This window comes from Triticum dicoccoides, chromosome 4B (genome assembly GCF_002162155.2).
Source record: "Triticum dicoccoides isolate Atlit2015 ecotype Zavitan chromosome 4B, WEW_v2.0, whole genome shotgun sequence".
NCBI lineage: Eukaryota > Viridiplantae > Streptophyta > Magnoliopsida > Poales > Poaceae > Triticum > Triticum dicoccoides.
The window spans coordinates 186,817,209-186,838,245 of record NC_041387.1 but is presented as its reverse complement, the minus strand read 5'-3'; the positions used below and the strand labels follow the sequence as shown (position 1 = coordinate 186,838,245).

General features: G+C 42.3%; 1 protein-coding gene across 15 annotated transcripts; it reads right to left on the bottom strand.

The window, feature by feature from the left end:
- Positions 1 to 68: 68 nt before the first annotated feature.
- Positions 69 to 10,673, bottom strand: LOC119295715 (uncharacterized protein DDB_G0283697-like). 15 transcript variants are annotated; one of them, XM_037574166.1, is made up of 20 exons: positions 10,539 to 10,673; positions 9,632 to 9,783; positions 9,451 to 9,528; positions 8,060 to 8,224; positions 7,914 to 7,954; positions 7,399 to 7,459; positions 7,126 to 7,302; positions 6,793 to 6,951; positions 6,540 to 6,692; positions 5,507 to 5,740; positions 5,261 to 5,416; positions 3,373 to 3,624; positions 3,150 to 3,278; positions 2,410 to 2,571; positions 2,163 to 2,315; positions 1,913 to 2,068; positions 1,668 to 1,820; positions 1,385 to 1,540; positions 1,138 to 1,293; positions 69 to 556 (listed from the first exon to the last, which is right to left on the bottom strand). In XM_037574166.1, exons 2-20 carry the CDS (start codon positions 9,769 to 9,771, stop codon positions 490 to 492), a joined length of 2,748 nt encoding a protein of 915 aa, XP_037430063.1. In that variant the 5' UTR covers positions 9,772 to 9,783; positions 10,539 to 10,673; the 3' UTR covers positions 69 to 489. The 15 variants fall into 15 exon arrangements, with proteins under 15 accessions (XP_037430063.1, XP_037430065.1, XP_037430068.1 ...); XM_037574168.1 differs by having other exon boundaries at positions 1,138 to 1,290; XM_037574171.1 differs by having other exon boundaries at positions 1,385 to 1,537.
- Positions 10,674 to 21,037: the final 10,364 nt, after the last annotated feature.

Sequence of the window (21,037 nt, the reverse complement as noted above, 5' to 3'; positions counted from 1 at the left end):
CTAGATACATCCATTTTCGCGACAAGTAATTCCGAACGGAGAGAGTAGAAACTAAACAGCATCATGCATTTGTGATTTGCCTACACTCTTCACGTCCATTGATTGCTGCCCCGACAGCAACAGATCCAACATTAGAATATACTCCCTCCGTTCGGAATTACTTGTCACAAAAATGATAAAAATGGATGTATCTACAACTAAAATGCATTTGGATACATTTATTTCTTGGACGAGTAATTCCGAACGGAAGGAGTAGTTGAGTACATCTAATGTGCAGTTCGGGCTTGCTACCAACACCACATGACACAAGCAGGTGGCAGCAAATGGTTTGCTTCTCATCTTACTTCTTAAAATACTACTGCCACATGAGCACCAGTCAGCTAGCTCAACCCATGAGCACCAGTCAGCCTTACACACACAAGGGACTGCATCCCTACACTTCCATGATCCCATCAGTCGTTGGGGCAGGCACGAGTCTTGTCCTCTGAGCTAAGATGGTCGCGGCGACCTCCGGCCAGGGCAGGGGCTACGGCTACCGTCATGTGTTGCCAGCTTCCTGCAAATACGTACACGAGATTGTCATCGCAGCTGTAGTGAAACAGCGACCTCATTTTCGCCAAAAGAAGATTATACACGCTGATGTGTAGACATAAGCCCTAGACTAACTATTCAACTCTTAACAAACGGTTCCGATGCATTATACCATTGTCACTATGCGGAAAACTCAAGAACCAACATCTATAGTATGATATGTAGATTGTAGCATACCAATCAGAGGTCTTTTCATGTAAGGGTGCTCAGAAAAGGCAAAATAAAAAACCATTTTTCTAACATTTTGGCAGATAATGCAGGGTATAGGTTATACAAATTAAGTTGCAAATTCTCAATACGTACATAATATAGGTCCGGTAGACCATAAAAAACTGTAGGCTGAGAAAATACCAAGTTGGGGTATGCCCAAACACATAATCTGTTTGTATCCAATACAAGTGATCAGGATGTTTCTCAAAAAGAAACAAGATAGATGAGATCTACCAACCAAAACATCAACCTGCTGCGAGTTGCAACCTACATACTGCAATATCATAACTACGTTATACCACTCATATTAAGCAGTACTCAAGGAGCATAACTTACTCATTGCAACCATTATTAACATCACGGAGGTCATTTCTATCAGCAGGCGTATATGACCCCCTCTTCTTGTTGTCACCATGTTCCTTTAACTGTCTTGGTGATTTTCCCCGGTACTCTTCCTTTCTCCGTCCGGAAGCTGAGAAGTCACCTCGCCTTCTTGATACGATGGAGTATGAACAACATTAGTACTGGAATAGCGTAGCAAGATTACACTCACATTGACCAGCAGTGAAGGAACATGGCTTACTCTCTCGAACCATTATCAGCATTGGAGCGGTGGCTTCTATCATCAGGAGTATACGATCCCCTTTTCTTATCATCATCATGTTCTTTTGATTGTCTTGATGATTTTGCCATGTAGTCCTCCATTCTCTTTCGGGAAGTTGAGTAATCATTTCGCCTTCTTAGGAAGGTGAGGTATAAAAAACATTAGTTCTGGTATTACCATAACAAGATTACACCTGTCACATGCTAAAAGAAGTAAGATTACACTAATCAGATTTTAGCAGCAGTGAAGCAACAGAACTTACTCTTTGGAACCATTATCAGCATCACGGGGGTCATCTCTATCATCAGGAGTGTATGATCCCCTCTTCTTATGCTCATCATGTTCCTTTGATTGTCTTGGTAAACTTGCCTGGCGCTCTTCCTTTCTCTTTCCAGTCGAGTAGTCCTTTCGCCTTCTTGGGACAGTAGAGTATAAAAACTATTAGTTCTGGATAGCATAACAAGTTTACACCCGCCACATTTAGCAGCATGAAGGAACAGAGCTTACTCTTTGGAACCATTATCAGCATCGCAGAGGTCATTTCTATCATCACGAGTATAGCATCCCCTCTTCTTATGCTCGTCATGTTCCTTTGATTGTCTTGGTAAACTTGCCTGGCGCTCTTCCTTTCTCTTTCCAGCAGCTGAGTAGTCCTTTCGCCTTCTTGGGACAGTATAGAGTATAAAAACCAATAGTTCTGGATAGCATAACAAGATTACACCCATCACATTTAGCGGCATGAAGGAACAGAGCTTACTCTTTGGAACCATTATCAGCATCACGGAGGTCATTTCTATCATCACGAGTATAGGATCCCCTCTTCTTATGTTCATCATGTTCCTTTGATTGTCTTGGCAAACTAGCCAGGCGCTCTTCCTTTCTCTTTCCAGCAGCTGAGTAGTCCTTTCGCCTTTTTGAGATAGTAGAGTATAAAACCTATTAGTTCTGGATAGCATAACAAGATTATACCGCCACATTTAGCAGCATGAAGGAACAGAGCTTACTCTTTGGAACCATTATCAGCATCGCGGCACTCCTTTCCATCATCATGGGTACAGGATCCGTTCTTCTTACCGTTATCATATTCTTTTGACTGGCTTTGTGATTTTGCTTGAGGAGGCTTTTCCATTCTCTTCTGTGAAGCAGAGTCAGGTCCTGCACGCCTCCTGTGAACAACATACACCGTTATTACAGAGGTGTAAATGACCAAAAGTACTAACATTAACATATGATCAACATGGAAATAAATCAAGCTCTGCAAACAATGCATGCAATAAAATATGTCTACCAATACTAAACAGAACACAGTTTAGCAAAACAAACAGCAAGCGGTACGATGACATTACAATGAAAATCATATATGCAACAACCTTTACTCTAGTTAAAACGGCAAGTTTCTCCTCGACAGACTATATACTCTGATGCCAGTAAATTACTCGACTCCCCAAGAAGGTTCTGGTGCATCATAACAATGTCAGAATAGCATATATGTGCTTCCCAATACTCAGAATGAAGCTGAGTTTAGTAGGATATCTTCAATCTACTGTGAACTGTGACTGTTACACAGGATATGCTGTAGAAAACATCTACGTAAGTAATATTGTGACGTGTGAGCTGTGTCTGGTAGACACCACTAAGGATTAAGAAGATGAAGTTTGACGTCCCAATAAGTATAACAACAGAAGTTCTGGGAATAGCAGATTACCCCAGTCAAATTTAGCAGCAGCGAAGGAACTGAACTTACTCATTGTAGCCATTGTCAGCATCAGTACGGTCAATTCCATCATTATCCTCACGTTCTTTTGTCGGTCGTGGTGATTCCGCCCTGCACTCCTCCTTTATCTTTGGGGAAGCAGAGTAGCCATCTCGCTTTCTTGGGGCAGCAGAGTATCAAGATTGAAAACATCAATTCTCTAAAGCATAACTAGATTACGTCAATAACATTTAGCAGCAGGAACACAACTTACTTCTTGTAACAATTAACAGCATTATGTCGGCCATTTATATCATCAGAAGTACATGACCTCCTCTTTTCATCCTTGTATTCAATGGACTGTTTTGGTGATTTTGCCCGGCACTCTTCCTTTTTCTTTGGGGAAGCAGAACAGTCATCTCGCTTTCTTGAGCGTGATCCAGAAGATGGTCTGGGTGACCTCCGGCAGGCATGGGACCCCTCATCGTCAGGTGTTACCGGCTTCCTGTCGACATGCAAATTGCTACTACAAAGATACAAACATAAAGAAAAGGAATGTAAACCATTTACTCGTATATGACCACATAGAAATAATTCTGAACTATGCACACACCTCATCTAAATAATCCTAAACGGTGAGCAGTACGATGGTGCAAAAAACCAAAGGTGCAACCACAATCCTGTCAGAAGTCAGAACTAAGGTGAAATCAGGACTTCTCTAGCCAAAAGATTATACTGTATTGTATAAGCTGATGCCAAGGGGCTCTTATTCTCTTCCTTCCCCTCTCTCCCCTCGTCTCCTTGAGAGTCGCCTGCCCTAACCCGGCTCCTCTCCCCTTCTCCTCCGGCGGCTCCACCGTCCGGAGTGGGCATGGGAAGGGAGCCGTGTCGCTGCCCTGTATTGTCAGGGTAGATCTAGGTCATCGTGGTTTGCCTTGATAGCGTTTGGCTATATGCCGTTGAGAAGCTTGGCATCGGCGCCCCTGAGCGGCGACCGGTGGAGGCCACTACATCTAGTTTCCATCCATGGTGGACAGCGGCTGAAAGGGGTGGATCCATCGACGGCTTTGAAAATAAACTCATGTGGACGACGGATCTAGAGGTTTTTCGAGCTGCTCTGACATGCTCTCTTAGGCACTGCTGTGGCGTTAGGGGAGAGGATGGCGGATCTGGCTCGGGACATTGCAGAGCCGGCATGCCAAGGGGTTATCAGCTGGCATCAGAGCTTTCTCATCTTCCTCTGCACCGACCTCCGCCGCCGGAGCTTCAGATCAAACAAAGATTTATCTCCGACGTGCGATTTGGGCGACTTGGGTGCAATGCTGGCTTCATGTGGATTTGCCGGCAAACTCCGACCTCCCCTTTTCTTCAACCTCCAGAAGAGAGGCCCTACTTTCCTTGACCTACGCTGATAAGGCTGTGGCCACAGGTGGTGGCCAAGGCATCTCCGGCGAGGTCACCAGACAATTCAGGAATTGATTGTGTTTTTGTGTTCTCTCTTGGGGTCCTGAATGTAAAACGGGAGGACTTGCTTGTAATTTCTGTGTTCTTTGTGGTCCTCTGCGCAGTGTTATAATACTTTTGTTAACTTAATGCCAGCTCTGGGAAAGCTGATGCCAGTGAACTCTGAAGGTTCTGGTGAATGGTGTACTCACTCAGAATTAACATGCATCTAGAAGGATATGTAGCCCTAGCAGGAAAGGAAGAACTTTCAATATGATAATGCTTGTGAAAGGAAGAGTAGACCATTTTCATATATTTTGGCAGACAATATAGTGGTACAGGTTATGGCTACGCGAGAAGGCTAAATAGATCACCCATAGAATTCAATTAATATAGGTCCAGTAGACCATAATACACTCCTGGGCGAGAAAAAAACTAAGCCTGTATGCCCAGGGTTGATCACAAACTATATGTTATCCAACACAGAGATCAGCTATTGCACACACATGATTGGTGCTGTACAGGTAAAAAATAATCCAAAAAGGATAACTAACAACTATCAATTTATTGCAGGCTGTAACCTATATACTGAAGCAAGGGGTATAAAGGGATGAAGTTCGAGACACCAATAAGTGTAACACCATTAGTCTATTAGTCCTGGATTATCACAACTAGATCATGGCGGTAACATTTAGCAGCAATCAAGGAAGAGAACTTACTCTCTGGAACCATTAACTGCATCATGGCGGTCATTTCTATCATGAGGGGCACAGGATCTCCCCTTTGTATCCTTGTTATATTCTTCTGACTCTCTTGATGATTTTGCCTGGCGCTCTTCCTTAATCTTTGGTGAAGTAGAGCAGTCACCTTGCATTCTTAGGTCAGGGGAGTATGAACATAAGTTCTGTATAGCATAACTAGATCATGCCAGTAACTTTTAGTAACAGTTTAGAAACAAAACTTACTCGTTGTGACTATGATCAGCACCATGGCAGTCATTTCTATCATCAGGAGTATTGGATCTCTGCTTCCTATGTTTATCATGTTCTTTTGACTGTCTTGGTGATTGTTCCCGACGCTCTTCTTTTCCCTTTGGGGAAGCAGAGTAGGCATCTCGCCTTCTTGAGTGTGATCCAGAGGATGGTCTGGGTGACCTCTGGCGGGGACAGGATCTCTTATCATCAGTTGTTGCCCGCCTCCTGTCAACACACACATTGTTACTACAATGGTGGATATGCACAAAAGGAATGCAATGAACCATTTATTCATATGACAACCATACAAATAAATCTGAACTGTGCACACAGAATATGTAACCAATCCTAAATAGAACACTGTTCAGTAATACAAACAGCGAGCAGCACAATGGTAATAAAAAAGCATGGATACAACCACAACCATGTCAAAACAATAGCTAAATGCGATAATTTTTCTCACCAATAGATTATATATGCTGATGGCAATGAACTGTGCAACTATGTCCTGGAGATAATTACCAAACTCTAAAAAGAAGGTTCTGGGGCATGATATCAGTGTCACTATAGCGAATAATGTATACTCACACGGTAGTAACATGTTTCTAGTAGGATATGTAGCCCTATCAAGATATAAGTACTTCCGATGTAACAGATCTCAAGAAAGACACAGTAAAAACTTCATGTATTTTGACAGATGTAGTGGTATATGTCATGGCCTATGGGTACGCGACAAGGCCAAAATATCACACATGAAATGCAAGTAGTATAGATTGAATAGACCGCAATACACTATTGGTCGAGAATAAATTAAGTTTGCGTATGCCGAGGCTTACATCACAAACAATCTATTGTCGTACACAGATGATTAGCTATTGTACACACAAGATTGATGCTGTACTCAAATTGTGCAGTAAAATAACCTTTAAATAAGATGACGTAACTACATCCATGTATTAGTTCCATATTAGCTAACTAAATATTTCGCAGTCACATTTAGTAGCAGTGAAAGAAGAGAACTTACTCTTTGAAACTATTATCAGCATCACGGCAGTCACTTCGATCATCACGACTATAGGATCTCCGCTTCTTATCCTTATCATGTTCTTTGGACAATCTTAGTGATTTTGACAGGCGTTCTCCCTTTCTCTTTGATGAAGTAGAGTAGTCATCTCGCCTTGGAAGGAGAGCATGGACAACATTAGTTCTAGAACAGTATAACTGGATTACACAAGCTGCATTTAGCAGCACAGTAGAAACAGGATGTCAGAACCTACTCATTGTGGCCATTGTCAGCATCACGGCGGTTGTTTCTATCAGGACTAAAAGATATACGCTTCTTATCCTCATCATGTTCATTTGTCTGCCTTGGTGATTTTGTCTGGCACGCTTCCTTTCTCTTTGGTGCAGCAGAATAGTCACGTGTTGCCCGCCTCCTGGCCATATACAGTACTGTTACAGAGGCAAACGCCGAGAAACAAGCAGCACTCGGTTGGCTAAAGGTGTGTGTCCAGTCCACACGCGCTCAAGGACTGGCCTCCTCAGGGTGTCCTCATGGTTGTCTACTTTTCTTGATTAAAATTTAGCAGCAGTGAAGGGACAGAACTTACTCATTGGAATCATTGTCAGTGTCATGACATTCACTTCTACCACCAGGAGTACAGGATCCCAGCTTCTTATCGTTGTCATATTCTTTTGATTGTCCTGATGATTTTGCCTGGCACTCTTCCTTTCTCTTTGGTGAAGCAGAGTAGTCACCACGCCTTCTTGAGGCAGGAGATTGTGACCTACAGTGTAGGTGAGATCACTTATTAACAATAAATCAAATATTTCGCACACTTCTTCATGGTGAGGCACTCATTTGGCAAGATTCACTGAAATACCGTGATCTATCACGACCACCTTGGCGAGGAGAACGGGAGTGTGAACGAGAACGAGACCGTCCTTCAAGGAAGATAGCAATTTATCAATATTGCAATTGTAGCACATGGTATAGACTCATTCTAATACGATATTAATTTTGAAAAGGAGATTTTTCTGCCAGATACCAGCAGGCGTGGCCCTGGCAGGAAAACTAGTGCCTGCCTGTCCGGTGAAGATAGAACCAATGAAAAGGAATTGCAATATATATATCAGGGCAGCCTTGTGCGCGTAGCTCCTGCTTGCGCAGGTTCCGGGGAAGGGTCATACCACTTTGGGTCTTTTGTAGGCATAAAACTAAATGAACCATGACTCTACTTTTTTGTGTTCATATTTAAGAGTTTATCTAACATCAAAAGATAAAGTGGGCAGCTTACAGTTTCTATCAGTAAAAGAAGATCACCTAAACTCCCCAGAATTCGGCAAAGCATCATGATGAAAAGGACACAAGTATAGCAGATGAAATAAAACAGATTACCATGGCGAGAAAGATCGCGCCCTTTAGAACCAGAATGAACTCTGCAGAGCAGGAACACAAGTTAACAAAAATAAAACATACAAATTTTCTCCAAAAAAAACAATGAAACAGAAGAAACTTCTAACATAGTGATGGGTATGGCCTACCTTACTCCAGTTCGTCTACGCATGTCTTCGGGCCGTTTCCGTTTATCCGTGGCAGGCTCAACTTTAATCTCACGTCCGCAAAACAGCTTACAGTTCATGTGATATTGAGCCTCAGAAGCATCATGGGAGTCAAAAAACTCAATAAAAGCAAACCCTTTTGGCTCCCTGCACAGCACATATGTTAATATAATAATTATAAAATGTTAGATAAATAATATTCAGACCATGCTATACAAATTAAAAACACATATTGGTAAAAAGTAGTATGTGCCCGACGAGTTACCACCACAGTTTCGTATAAGCTAACCCTGTACGATTCTTCACAAAACACAGCCAATAACTTGCTAGCATTTTCACCAAAATAGTAGCGAGCTTCCCAAAAACCAGTTGAGAGCCCATGCTATTCTAGTAGCCAAATTTGTTGTATAATCACAATCACATCTTCATAAAACGATTCACTTCAAATTCCTCAAATGTTTGAAAACTCATCAAAGTACTTGAAACCAACTTCTCGCTGCTATAACTTTCACATGGAAGGTCCAGTAAAACCATCATCTCTTCAGAACACCAATTTTGCCAACAAACCGAATCTTGGCCCTGTTTGGATCCATGGGTTAGAGTTAGTTTGAGCTAGTTTGGGCTCAAATAGCCCTAAAGTATCCAAACATGAGGGCTAGTTTGAGCTAGTTGCATCTAACCCACCCAAAAGAACTATCCCACCCAAGAGGTGCTAATTGGAGCTAGTTCTCCTAGTGCATTTATTGTCAATCTAACCCTTTCATCCAAACACCTCTTTGGCTAGAGTTAGTTCAGAGTTAGTCATGAGCTAGAAACTAACTCTAACCTCTAGCTAAGTTAGAGTATCCAAACAGGACTCTATCTAATCACATGTACTTCAAGACATCCTGGAAATCATTCCAAAGAGTGATTCATACCAGAAGAGAACACATAAGTAGCAGAAGATAAAGTAACTATATCCTCCATAGTCTATAGGTTGTTAAAATTTAAGTTTGAGACTTCAATGAGTTACTAGGCTTATACATTTATCATAAATCTATTCTGCAATATTTATGGATTTTGCAACAAATACAAACAAAAGGAGGAAATAGGGTACGCGTGGGGCTTTTATGCAAAATTGATATGTCACTGGTCAGCTTCTCCATGCAGTATGTAAGGACTCAGAGTTTGGGGCCGTGCAGACATTAACAATCATTTTTCCATATGAGCAGAAGAAAAGCACCCCAAAAGGTTGCTCTTCTAACTCTTCAAGCACATCATCAGTAAGAGAGGACATGAAGCAATGAAGCTTCAAAAGCCGCTGGATCTTCAGTGGTCGAACATGCCTAAATGTCTAATGAGAGAAAATCAGTTGGCGCTTTGGTAACACTTACCCACTGTAGTAATCTTTTGGCATGTAAATATCCCGAACAGGACCAAACTTTGCAAAAGGAACTTGAAGATCTTCGTATCTGCAGGAAATTGTGAAAATCATGAGGACAAGCAAGTTAGAAACCACAAACGTGAAACATGGCCAAGTATAAATAGCAGGCGGAGGGGTTCAAAATTCTGTACCTGCAGTTATGAGGGATGTTACGCACCAAGAGGCTTATAGGACCTTTTTCCTTCCTTCCTCCTTGCTCATCAGAACTTCTCCTAGGAGTGCTTCGTCGCCTGCCGTCATCTTCGCCCTTGGGAGAGCGGCTCCTCACCATTGCTCGTGGCACCTGAACACATGTCACCACTAATCATAACTATGCACCCACATATCATTCACCTTGTCCATGCAGGCGACTCGTGGTATTGATAACAAGCAATTCAGAATTGCACCCACATTTCATCATATAATTGTAAGAGAACCAGATCAACAGCATCAGCTTTCATGATGAGTCATCTGAATCACTAATAATTACCGGCACTAGTGACAGCATGAATATACGAATAACTTTATCGATGGGAAGATGAGGACTGGCTGATTAGGGCATAAAAGATATGCAATGACATTAGGATAGGCTCTCAAGTGTAGTTATATCCCTGCATTGCACAAAACTAACTAGTCAATCCAAGATGTGCAGAAGGCGCCCCTGATCAAGGAAGGATCGACTTCCACACAATGACACAAGGCAGTGAGAAATCAAGAATTTTGTAATTTACTAAAAGAGGGGGTAATATTGTAAGGAAAAGGAACCCACACTACCGAAACAAACTAGTCCATCTAGGTTTCACTCAGACATCCGTACTAATCCGATGAACTAACGCGGCGGCTTAAAAACAAGGGAAATTTCGCAACAGAAGGGAAATCAAACGCTAGCACGCGCCAAGATGAGATGAGGCGCGACGGTTTCTGTGGGGTGGGTGCTGGAATTCAGCACGACACGGACCCTATCTACAGTAGTTAGTTGTAGGGCATTCTGCCCCCCAGAACCCAAATACTTCATCGCCGGGAAGAGAGGGCGAGAGATAGAGGAAGGGGTGGGGTTACCAGGATAGTGCAACGCCACCGCCGCCGCCGGGCGACCTGTGCCGGAGTGGTGGAGGTAGCTAGGGCAGGACGTACAGGGACCGGGGACCGCACGCACGCGAGGAAGGAGGCAGACGGTGAGAGAGAAATGGTGGCAGTGGCAGCCGACTCGGGCGAGGTTGGGTGGGGTTTTTTCTTTTATTGGGCCTCTAGGAGGCTGAGTTATTATGATTATGGCCTTCCTTTCATGCCTGGGCTTGCAGATTTAGGCCACGTTTGTTTTCGTTTTGTAACTAAACCTTTTTTTTTAGTTAAAAAAAAGTAGACCTTTTTTTTTGCGGGATAGAAAAAAACCTTACCTCCCCCTCAAAAAAAAACTAAACCTTACCTTGTGCTAAAAAAAACTTATCTTTCCCCCTCAAAAAAAAACTTACCTCTACCTAAAAAAGCATTTGTAATTTAAAAAAGCTAAAAAGCATTTGACTACTTTTCTCAGCAACAACAAACATGTAAAATGTGTACACGGCAATGATCATAGTGTTCCAGGGGAAAAGGAAGCGCACCCGCCTTTGAATCTATCAGGTTTCGCTCGCCTCCTGTTTAGCATTGTACGGTGAGGGAAACATCGGGTGCTCGTACATGTGTTTTTTAGTTTTTAGGAAGAAAAACGTGTTCTTCAATGGCAACATACTAGCCATGGACATAGCGTTTTTGAAAATAAATGTCATTTGATTCTTTTTCTGATGCGACGAGGCTTTTCCGGGCGACACAACATAACGTGGTTATGTTTCCGTCACGGGTTTGGTGCAACTACTCTTGCGGAGTTTAAGTTTGTGTCCTCACGTGACGGATCTTTTAGATTTGTCGAGTATTTATCGATGAGCCTTGGTGCTTTTGTTGATTTGAATTACTTGAGCCTGGATTATTTCCTCGGCATTATGGTGCACATCTTGCGGTTCGACAACCTACACTTTTAAGGTAGCCTCAAGTCCATTCACCGTTCATGGCAGTCTCGCTACTCATGTCTAATTGAAGTGCCTTTTTTGAAGGTTTGGGAGGATTTCATCTTCTTGGGAAAAAAGCGACATATTAAGGCAAACTTAGTCTCTCTCTTGAAAAATTGAAATCAACTTTGATTAATCATAAAAGAAATCATTTAAGGCATGTACAATAGTGCCACTTTCTGCTAAGAGAATAAGCATCGCTTAGCACATGACACTGGTTTTCTACTAAAAGATGAAGGCAAATTAATTACAATACACTTTGTTTTTTAAGCCTCGAGATTTGAATCTAAGCTATGTGGTACAGAAGTCGGGCTTCTACTATGTTATGCATGACATCTAGATATGACAATAAAGGCATGTCATACAATGTTTTGTTTATACACATTATTGGAAACCAAGTAATGGTCGAGCCTAAATCAGAAGCGATGGACAAAAGAATGTGATGAATGAAAAATTGATCTTAGGTCGAGAGAAGCCAAGGACTTAAATTATCCCCTCTTCTAGCTGAACAAAATCTATAATTAGCACCGTGAAAATTGTGGTCACGTCATTATACTTTGAGCACGGTGACGATAGCTAAACATGTAATTAGGAGCCCAATGATCCTAGTGTCTCTGGCAAGTAGAAATGGTTAGCAAAAATATGGATGATGAATGGAAACACTCGTAAACCACTAAAACATTGTATGTAACCTCTTTCAGGCATTAAAGCACTTTGAGTAGGACTAATGATATCTGGTAGAAAAACCTTCAAACGAGATGCCACCATTTTGCAATTATTTTATACACCACATTACACAAGTTGGTCAGCTTAAATTGGTTTACCTTTCTCAGAGAATTAACCTTGGAGGAGGCGATTTCAGTGTGTTATGGTTGTCTTAGGGTACTCTAGGTGTTCATGGTCCTTTGTGTTTGTGTTTCAGTGTGCTTGTAAGGATCAACTACTTTGTACTGTTTCATGATTTGATTGAAAAAATTCTCAAAAAAAAGAGAATTAACCTTGGATAATCATAATCATTGTGTCATTCCTGTTGGGGAACGTAATAATTTCAAAAATTTCCTACGCACACGCAAGATCATGGTGATGCATAGCAACGAAAGGGGAGAGTGTAATCTACATACCCTTGTAGACCGAAAGCGGAAGCGTTAGAACAACGCGGTTGATGTAGTCGTACGTCTTCACGGCCCGACCGATCAAGCACCGAAACTACGGCACCTCCGAGTTCTAGCACACGTTCAGCTCGATGACGTCCCTCGAACTCCGATCCAGCCGAGTGTCGAGGGAGAGTTCCGTCAGCACGACGGCGTGGTGACGATCTTGATGTTCTACCGTCGCAGGGCTTCGCCTAAGCACCGCTACAATATTATCGAGGAGGACTATGGTGGAGGGGAGCACCGCACACGGCTAATAGATCTCAAGGATCAATTGTTGTTGTGTCTTTGGGGTGCCCCCTGCCCCCATATATATAGGAGCAAAGGGGAAGGTGGCCGGCCTATGGAGGAGGCGCACCAATGGGGGGAGTCCTACTCCCACCAGGAGTAGGACTCCTCCTTTCCTTGTTGGAGAAGGAAAGAGGAGGAGTAGGACTCCTCCTTTCCTTGTTGGAGAAGGAAAAAGGAGGAGAGGGAGAAGGAAAAGTGGGCTGCCCCCCTTGTCCAATTCGGACCAGAGGGAGGGCGCAGGCCTCCTTCCTTTTGGCCTCTCTCCTCTATTCCCGTATGGCCCAATAAGGCCCATATACTCCCCGGCGAATTCCCGTAACTCTCCGGTACTCCGAAAAATACCCGAATCACTCGGAACCTTTCCGAAGTCCGAATATAGTCGTCCAATATATTGATCTTTACGTCTCGACCATTTCGAGACTCCTCGTCATGTCCCCGATCTCATCTGGGACTCCGAACTCCTTCGGTACATCAAAACTCATAAACTCATAATATAACTGTCATCGAAACCTTAAGCGTGCGGACCCTATGGGTTCGAGAACAATGTAGACATGACCGAGAACTATTCTCGGTCAATAACCAATAGCGGAACCTGGATGCCCATATTGGCTCCTACATATTCTACGAAGATCTTTATCGGTCAAATCGCATAACAACATACGTTGTTCCCTTTGTCATCGGTATGTTACTTGCCCGAGATTCGATCGTCGGTATCCAATACCTAGTTCAATCTCGTTACTGGCAAGTCTCTTTACTCGTTCCGTAATACATCATCTTGCAACTAACTCATTAGTCACATTGCTTGCAAGGCTTATAGTGATGTGCATTACCGAGAGGGCCCAGAGATACCTCTCCGACAATCGGAGTGACAAAACCTAATCTCGAAATACGCCAACTCAACATGTACCTTCGGAGACACCTGTAGTACTCCTTTATAATCACCCAGTTACGTTGTGACGTTTGGTAGTACCCAAAGTGTTCCTCCGATAAATGGGAGTTGCATAATCTCATAGTTACAGGAACATGTATAAGTCATGAAGAAAGCAATAGCAATATACTAAACGATCAAGTGCTAGGCTAACGGAATGGGTCATGTCAATCACATCATTCTCCTAATGATGTGATCCCATTAATCAAATGACAACACATGTCTATGGTTAGGAAACATAACCATCTTTGATTAATGAGCTAGTCAAGTAGAGGCATACTAGTGACTATATGTTTGTCTATGTATTCACACATGTATCATGTTTCCGGTTAATACAATTCTAGCATGAATAATAAACATTTATCATGAAATAAGGAAATAAATAATAACTTTATTATTGCCTCTAGGGCATATTTCCTTCAGTCTCCCACTTGCACTAGAGTCAATAATCTAGTTCACATCGCTATGTGATTTAACACCAATATTCACATCTGCATGTGATTAATACCCATAGTTCACATCATCATGTGATCAACACCCAAAGGGTTTACTAGAGTCAATAATCTAGTTCACATCGCTATGTGATTAACACCCAAAAGAGTACTAAGGTATGATCATGTTTTGCTCGTGAGAGAAGCTTAGTCAACGGGTCTGTCATATTCAGAGCCGTATATATTTCGCAAATATTCTATGTCCACAATGCTCTGCACGGAGCTACTCTAGCTAATTGCTCCCACTTTCAATATGTATCCAGATTGAGACTTAGAGTCATCTGGATTGGTGTAAAAGCTTGCATCGTTGTAACTTTAACGACGGGCTCTTTTATCACCTCCATAATCGAGAAACATCTCCTTAGTCCTCACTAAGGATATTCTTGACCCATGTCCAGTGATCTACTTATTAGATCAAAATTGTATTCCTTTGCCAAACACAGAGCAAGGTATACAATAGGTCTGGTTCACAGCATAGCATACTTTATAGAACCTATGACTGAGGCATAGGGAATGACTTTTCATTCTCTTTCTATTTTCTGCAATGGTCGGGTCTTGAGTCTTACTCAACTTCACACCTTGTAACACAGGCAAGAACTCCTTCTTTGGCTGTTCCATTTTGAACTATTTCAAAATTTTATCAAGGTATGTACTCATTGAAAAATCTTATCAAGCGTCTTGATCTATCTATATAGATCTTGCTGCTCAATGTGTAAGCAACTTCACCGAGGTCTTGCTTTGAAAAACTCTTATTCAAGTATCCTTTCATGCTATCCAGAATTTCCATATCATTTCCAATTAACAATATGTCATCCACATATAATATTAGAAATGCTACAGAGCTCCCACTCACTTTCTTGTAAATACAGGCTTCTTCAAAAAGTCTGTATAAAACCATATGCTTTGATCAACTCATCAAAGCATATATTCCAACTCCGAGATGCTTGCACCAGTCCATAGATGGATCGCTGGAGCTTGCACAATTTGTTAGCACCTTTAGGATTGACAAAACCTTCTGGTTGCATCATATACAACTCTTCTTTAAGAAAACCATTAAGGAATGCAGTTTTGTTTATCCATTTGCCAGATTTCATAAAATGCGGCAATTGCTAACATGATTCAGACAGACTTAAGCATAGATACGAGTGAAAAACTCTCATCGTAGTCAACACCTTGAACTTGTCGAAAACCTTTTGCGACAATTCTAGCTTTGTAGATAGTAACACTATCAGCGTCCGTCTTCCTCTTGAAGATCCATTTAATCTCAATGTCTCGCCGATCATTGGGCAAGTCAATCAAAGTCCATACTTTGTTTTCATACATGGATCTTATCTCAGATCTCATGGCCTCAAGCCATTTTGCGGAATCTGGGCTCACCATCGCTTCTTCATAGTTCGTAGGTTCGTCATGGTCTAGTAACATAACTTCCATAACAGGATTACCGTACCACTCTGGTGTGGATCTTACTCTGTAAGACCTACGAGATTCTGTAGTAACTTAATCTGAAGTTTCATGATCATCATCATTAACTTCCTCACTAATTGGTGTAGTAGTCACAGGAATAGATTTCTGTGATGAACTACTTTCAAATGAGGGAGCAGGTACAGTTACCTCACCAAGTTCTACTTTCCCCCCACTCACTTCTTTCAAGAGAAACTCCTTCTCTAGAAAGGATCCATTCTTAGCAACGGATGTTTTTCCTTCGGATCTGTGATAGAAGGTGTACCCAACAGTTTCCTTTGGGTATTCTATGAAGACGCACTTCTCCGATTTGGGTTCGAACTTATCAGGTTGAAAACCTTTTTCATATAAGCATCGCAACTCCAAACTTTAAGAAACGACAGCTTAGGTTTACTGCTAAACCATAGTTCATACGGTGTCGTCTCAACGGATTTAGATGGTGCCCTTTTTAAACGTGAATGCAGCTGTCTCTAATGCACAACCCCAAAACGATAGTGGTAAAACCGATAAGAGACATCATAGATCGCACCATATCCAATAAAGTGCGGTTACGACGTTCGGACACACCATAACGTTGTGGTGTTCCAGGTGGCGTGAGCTATGAAACTATTCCACATTGTTTTAATTGAAGACCAAACTCGTAACTCAAATATTCGTCTCCGCGATCAGATCGTAGAAACTTTATTTTCTTGTTACGATGATTTTTCCACTTCACTCTGAAATTCTTTGAACTTTTCAATTATTTCAGACTTATGTTTCATCAAGTAGATATACCCATATCTGCTCAAATCATTTTGTGAAGGTCAGAAAATAATGATACTTGCCATGAGTATCAACACTCATTGGATCGCATACATCGGTATGTATTATTTCCAATAAGTCAGTAGCTTGTTCCATTGTTCCGGAGAACGGAGTTTTAGTCATCTTGCCCAAAAGGCATGGTTCGCAAGCATCAAATGATTCATAACCAAGTGATTCCGAAAATCCATCTTTATGGAGTTTCTTCATGCGCTTTACACTGATATGACCCAAACGGCAGTGCCACAAATAAGTTGCACTATCATTATTAACTTTGCATCTTTTGGCATCAATATTATGAATATGTGTATCACTATGATCGAGATCCAACAAACTATTTTCATTGGGTGTATAACCATCGAAGGTCTTATTCATGTAAACAGAATAACAATTATTCTCTAACTTTAAATGAATAACCGTATCGCAATAAACACGATCAAATCATGTTCATGCTCAACGCAAATGCCAAATAACATTTATTTAGGTTTAACACTAATCCCGAAAGTATAGGGACTGTGCGATGATGATCATATCAATCTTGGAACTACTTCCAACACTCATCGTCACTTCCCCTTCAACTAGTCTCTGTTTATTCTGTAACTCCTGTTTCGAGTTACTAATCTTAGCAACCGAACAAGTATCAAATACTCAGGAGCTACTATAAACACTAGTAAGGCACACATCAATAACCTGTATATCAAATATACCCTTGTTCACTTTGCCATCCTTCTTATCCACCAAATATTCAGGGCATTTCCTCTTCCAGTGACCATTTCCTTTGCAGTGTAAGCACTCAGTTTCAGGCTTTGGTTCAGCTTTGGGCTTCTTCGTGGGAGTGACAACTTGCTTGTCATTCTATTTGAAGTTCCCTTTCTTTCCCTTTGCCTTTTCTTGAAACTAGTGGTCTTGTCAATCATCAACACTTGATGCTCTTTCTTGATTTCTACCTTCGTCGATTTCAACATCACGAAGAGCTCGGGAATTGTTTTCGTCATCCCTTGCATACTATAGTTCATCACGAAGTTCTAGTAACTTAGTGATGGTGACTAGAGAATTCTATCAATCACTATCTTATCTGGAAGATTAAATCCCACTTGATTCAAGTGATTGAAGTATCCAGACAATCTGAGCACATGCTTACTAGTTGAGCGATTCTCCTCCATCTTTTTAGCTATAGAACTTGTTGGAGACTTCATATCTCTCAACTCGGGTATTTGCTTGAAATATTAACTTCAATTCCTGGAACATCTCATATGGTCCATGACATTCAAAACATCTTTGAAGTCCTGATTCTAAGCCGTTAAGCATGGTGCACTAAACTATCAAGTAGTCATCATATTGAGCTAGCCAAACGTTCATAACGTCTGCATCTGCTCCTGCAATAGGTCTATCACCTAGCGGTGCATTAAGGACATAATTCTTCTGTGCAGCAATGAGGATAAACCTCAGATCACGGATCCAATCCGCATCATTGCTACTAACATCTTTCAACACAATTTTCTCTAGGAACATATCAAAATAAACATATGAAAGCAACAACGCAAGCTATTGATCTACAACATAATTTGCAAAATACTACCAGGACTGAGTTCATGATAAATTTAAGTTCAATTAATCATATTACTTAAGAACTCCCACTTAGATAGACATCCCTCTAATTCTCTAAGTGATTACGTGATCCATATCAACTACACCATGTCCGATCGTCACGTGAGATGGAGTAGTTTCAACGGTGAACATCAATATGTTGATTGTGACACCCCAAAAATTTGGCCTTGTTTTAAAGAATTTAAATTTTTTCCAGGAATTTAAAACTTTGGTTATCTGAGCTCCTTATTGATTTTTTTTAAATCATTTCCTTCCATGTTATGATGAGTTTTTCCCAAAGAGAAAACTTTTCAAATATGTTATTGGACTTGTTTAACCTCTCAAGAAAAACTTTCCTTTTATCAGTATAACTAATTAACTAATTTAATTGCTTGATCTTTATTTTCTTGAAGAATGGATTTTCAAGGTTAAATGGCCATATTTGAACTACAACCATTTGATAGATTCACTTAAAATTCCCACAAAAATTTGGAGATGTCATGTGATGTTTTTAAATCACTTTTGTGCGAAAACATCTTTATTTTATGTAATATTTTGAGCTCTACAGCAAATTTTGTTCTCTGGTCCAGTGGGCAATTTTGCACTACAACTCCTTTAAATAATTCTTTCTAGCCTCCACCAAAATTATGGGATGATGGTAATGGCCTAAGATTCCACATTATGCAAAAAACCTCGTGCTGTTCTTTGAGAAATTTGAGTGAATCAACCTCATTTTCATTCTGGACCAACTTGATGGTTTGTACAACAACCATATTTTTGATTGCTCTTTAACCCTTGATTATTTCTCCTACTTGTAGTCCTCCATGTTAAACCCTTAAGTCCAGGAGCATGAACCTTTTGGATCATTTTTGGTTCATGAAATAATGCTATTTATTTCCTGTCCAGAATTGAAGTTTTGTAAAACTTGCACTAACAAGTTTCTTCTTTTGGCAAACTAACCTCACCACCCTCTTGTACATCTAAAGAGACCCCAACCTGGAAGTTTTGGCTACCCCAAGAGATGCCTAGGTGCATGTGGCATTCTATCGAGCACCCTGTAGGCATGACCAGTTTTGACATGAGTTTTGGCATTTCACTGTGAGCTTGCACCTCTGATCAAACTAGCATGTCCACTAGACTCCCAGTTGCTCCTAACCTCGATCTGGTAAACCCCAACCTCACCTGCGACCTGTAGCATGCCGCGGCATTGTGTCGAACATCTCCCGTGCGTGCACTAGACGCGCCCAGAGCGCGCGTATTGCACGATGCCGCGCCCGAGCCGACACGCTGGCCCCCCTGGCTTTGGCCCACACGGCAGCACCTCGCCACGCACTCCCCGCCTCGCAGCATCACGCCAAACCACCCTGGCACGCTACAGCGCTGCCGCCAGGGCATTCTTGGCGGCACTCCGGCGTCCGCAGTGGCTCCAGCCACGGGCAGCGCCGCCCAAACCCCTCCCGCTCGTCACCTGGCCCCTGGAGCAGTGCGAGCTCATCCGCAGCCATGTCCTCTAGCGCTCGTCGCCGCCACCATGCCCTGCCGCTACAGAACGTCGGTTCGCCGGAAGCTTATCCACGGCCGCCGCGGAACCGCCTTGCCTCGCTTATAAATGGACGCCCCGGGCCGTTCCCGCACACTGGCAACCTCAGGCCACCCCAATGACGCTTCCCTAGCTCGCCAATCGACCCAGGAGAGCTTTCTTCCCCATCTCCGGTAACTCCTGCCGCCGCCACTGCCCCGGCCATTCCGGCACCACCAGGGCCTCCCCCTCTCCATTCTCTTCGCCAGAAACTTCCTCATCCTCCCGTGAACCCATCCCCCTACTCAATTTTGATCGGGAACCACCGTAGCCCCAAATCCATCTTGCTCCCGAAGCTTCCCTCCGCCTTGGAGCTCGCCGCCGGCGATATCCTCCGCCTCCGACGACCCTACGACTACCGGAGTAACCACCTCGGCCCCCTGAATCCACTGGTGGCCTCAGCTTTCCGAACGGAGCCACCGTTCGCCGGCGATGATCGCCGGAGCCCCGCTCCACTCGGGCAGAGGAGGGAGACGACGCGGGCGACTGGTCAAACCTGACCAGTGGGCCAGGCGGGCCCACCGTTAGAGACCCAGCGCTGGTCCACGTGGTTAAGTGGAGGCGTAAAGCCTCAAGTACGCCTCCTCTGCACCGAAAGCGTAATCTCGTTTGAAACGTTTTCCTTTTCTATTTAAAAAAAAACAGATTTGACCAAATCTTTTACTGGCTATAACTTTTTAAATACAACTCCAAATGAAATGATTCTTTTTCCTACCTCTCTCAAATTTCACCTAGTTTATTTTAAGATTTATTTGAAAAAATTTCAGAACAACTTTTGGTGCTGTTTTTATTTTGTGTGTTAATTCTTTTATATTGCTAAAATAGGATTTTTGAAGAGAGGAGAAATGTTTCAAGTTTTGGAGTGCACCCTGCCTTTCCACACATTGAAGGCAAGCATTCTGAACCCCGGCATAATATTTTTGTGTGTTCGATGACACGTTCATAACATCACCTCACTTTGGAGAAACTTGTTATTTCATGTGATATGATCATATGCATGGGTGCATGTTATTGATTTCCATGCTGTTGGAAATGGACACACTTGTGATGATAATCACCCTCATGTGCCTTGCATGCATACCGGCAGGAACCCGGGAAAACCTATGCCTTGGGTAGGCATGAGTTTGTCGCCGGTCTCCGTCGGGACGGTTATGTCTGGTAAGGTGATATGAGCGGTGACTCTGTTGGTTGAAATATATTCGTCATGCTAATCATGCAGGGAATACTTAA

Bases quoted from the DNA above. Each gene is read 5' to 3' on its own strand.
- LOC119295715 (XM_037574166.1), bottom strand. From the start codon at position 9,771: ATGGTGAGGAGCCGCTCTCCCAAGGGCGAAGATGACGGCAGGCGACGA. The intron at 7,955-8,059 runs GTAGGCCATACC...CCTGCTCTGCAG, and splicing joins CGTAGACGAACTGGAGTAAG to AGTTCATTCTGGTTCTAAAG. The intron at 3,625-5,260 runs GTAAGTTCTCTT...GTATCTTTGTAG, and splicing joins GCAGTTAATGGTTCCAGAGA to TAGCAATTTGCATGTCGACA.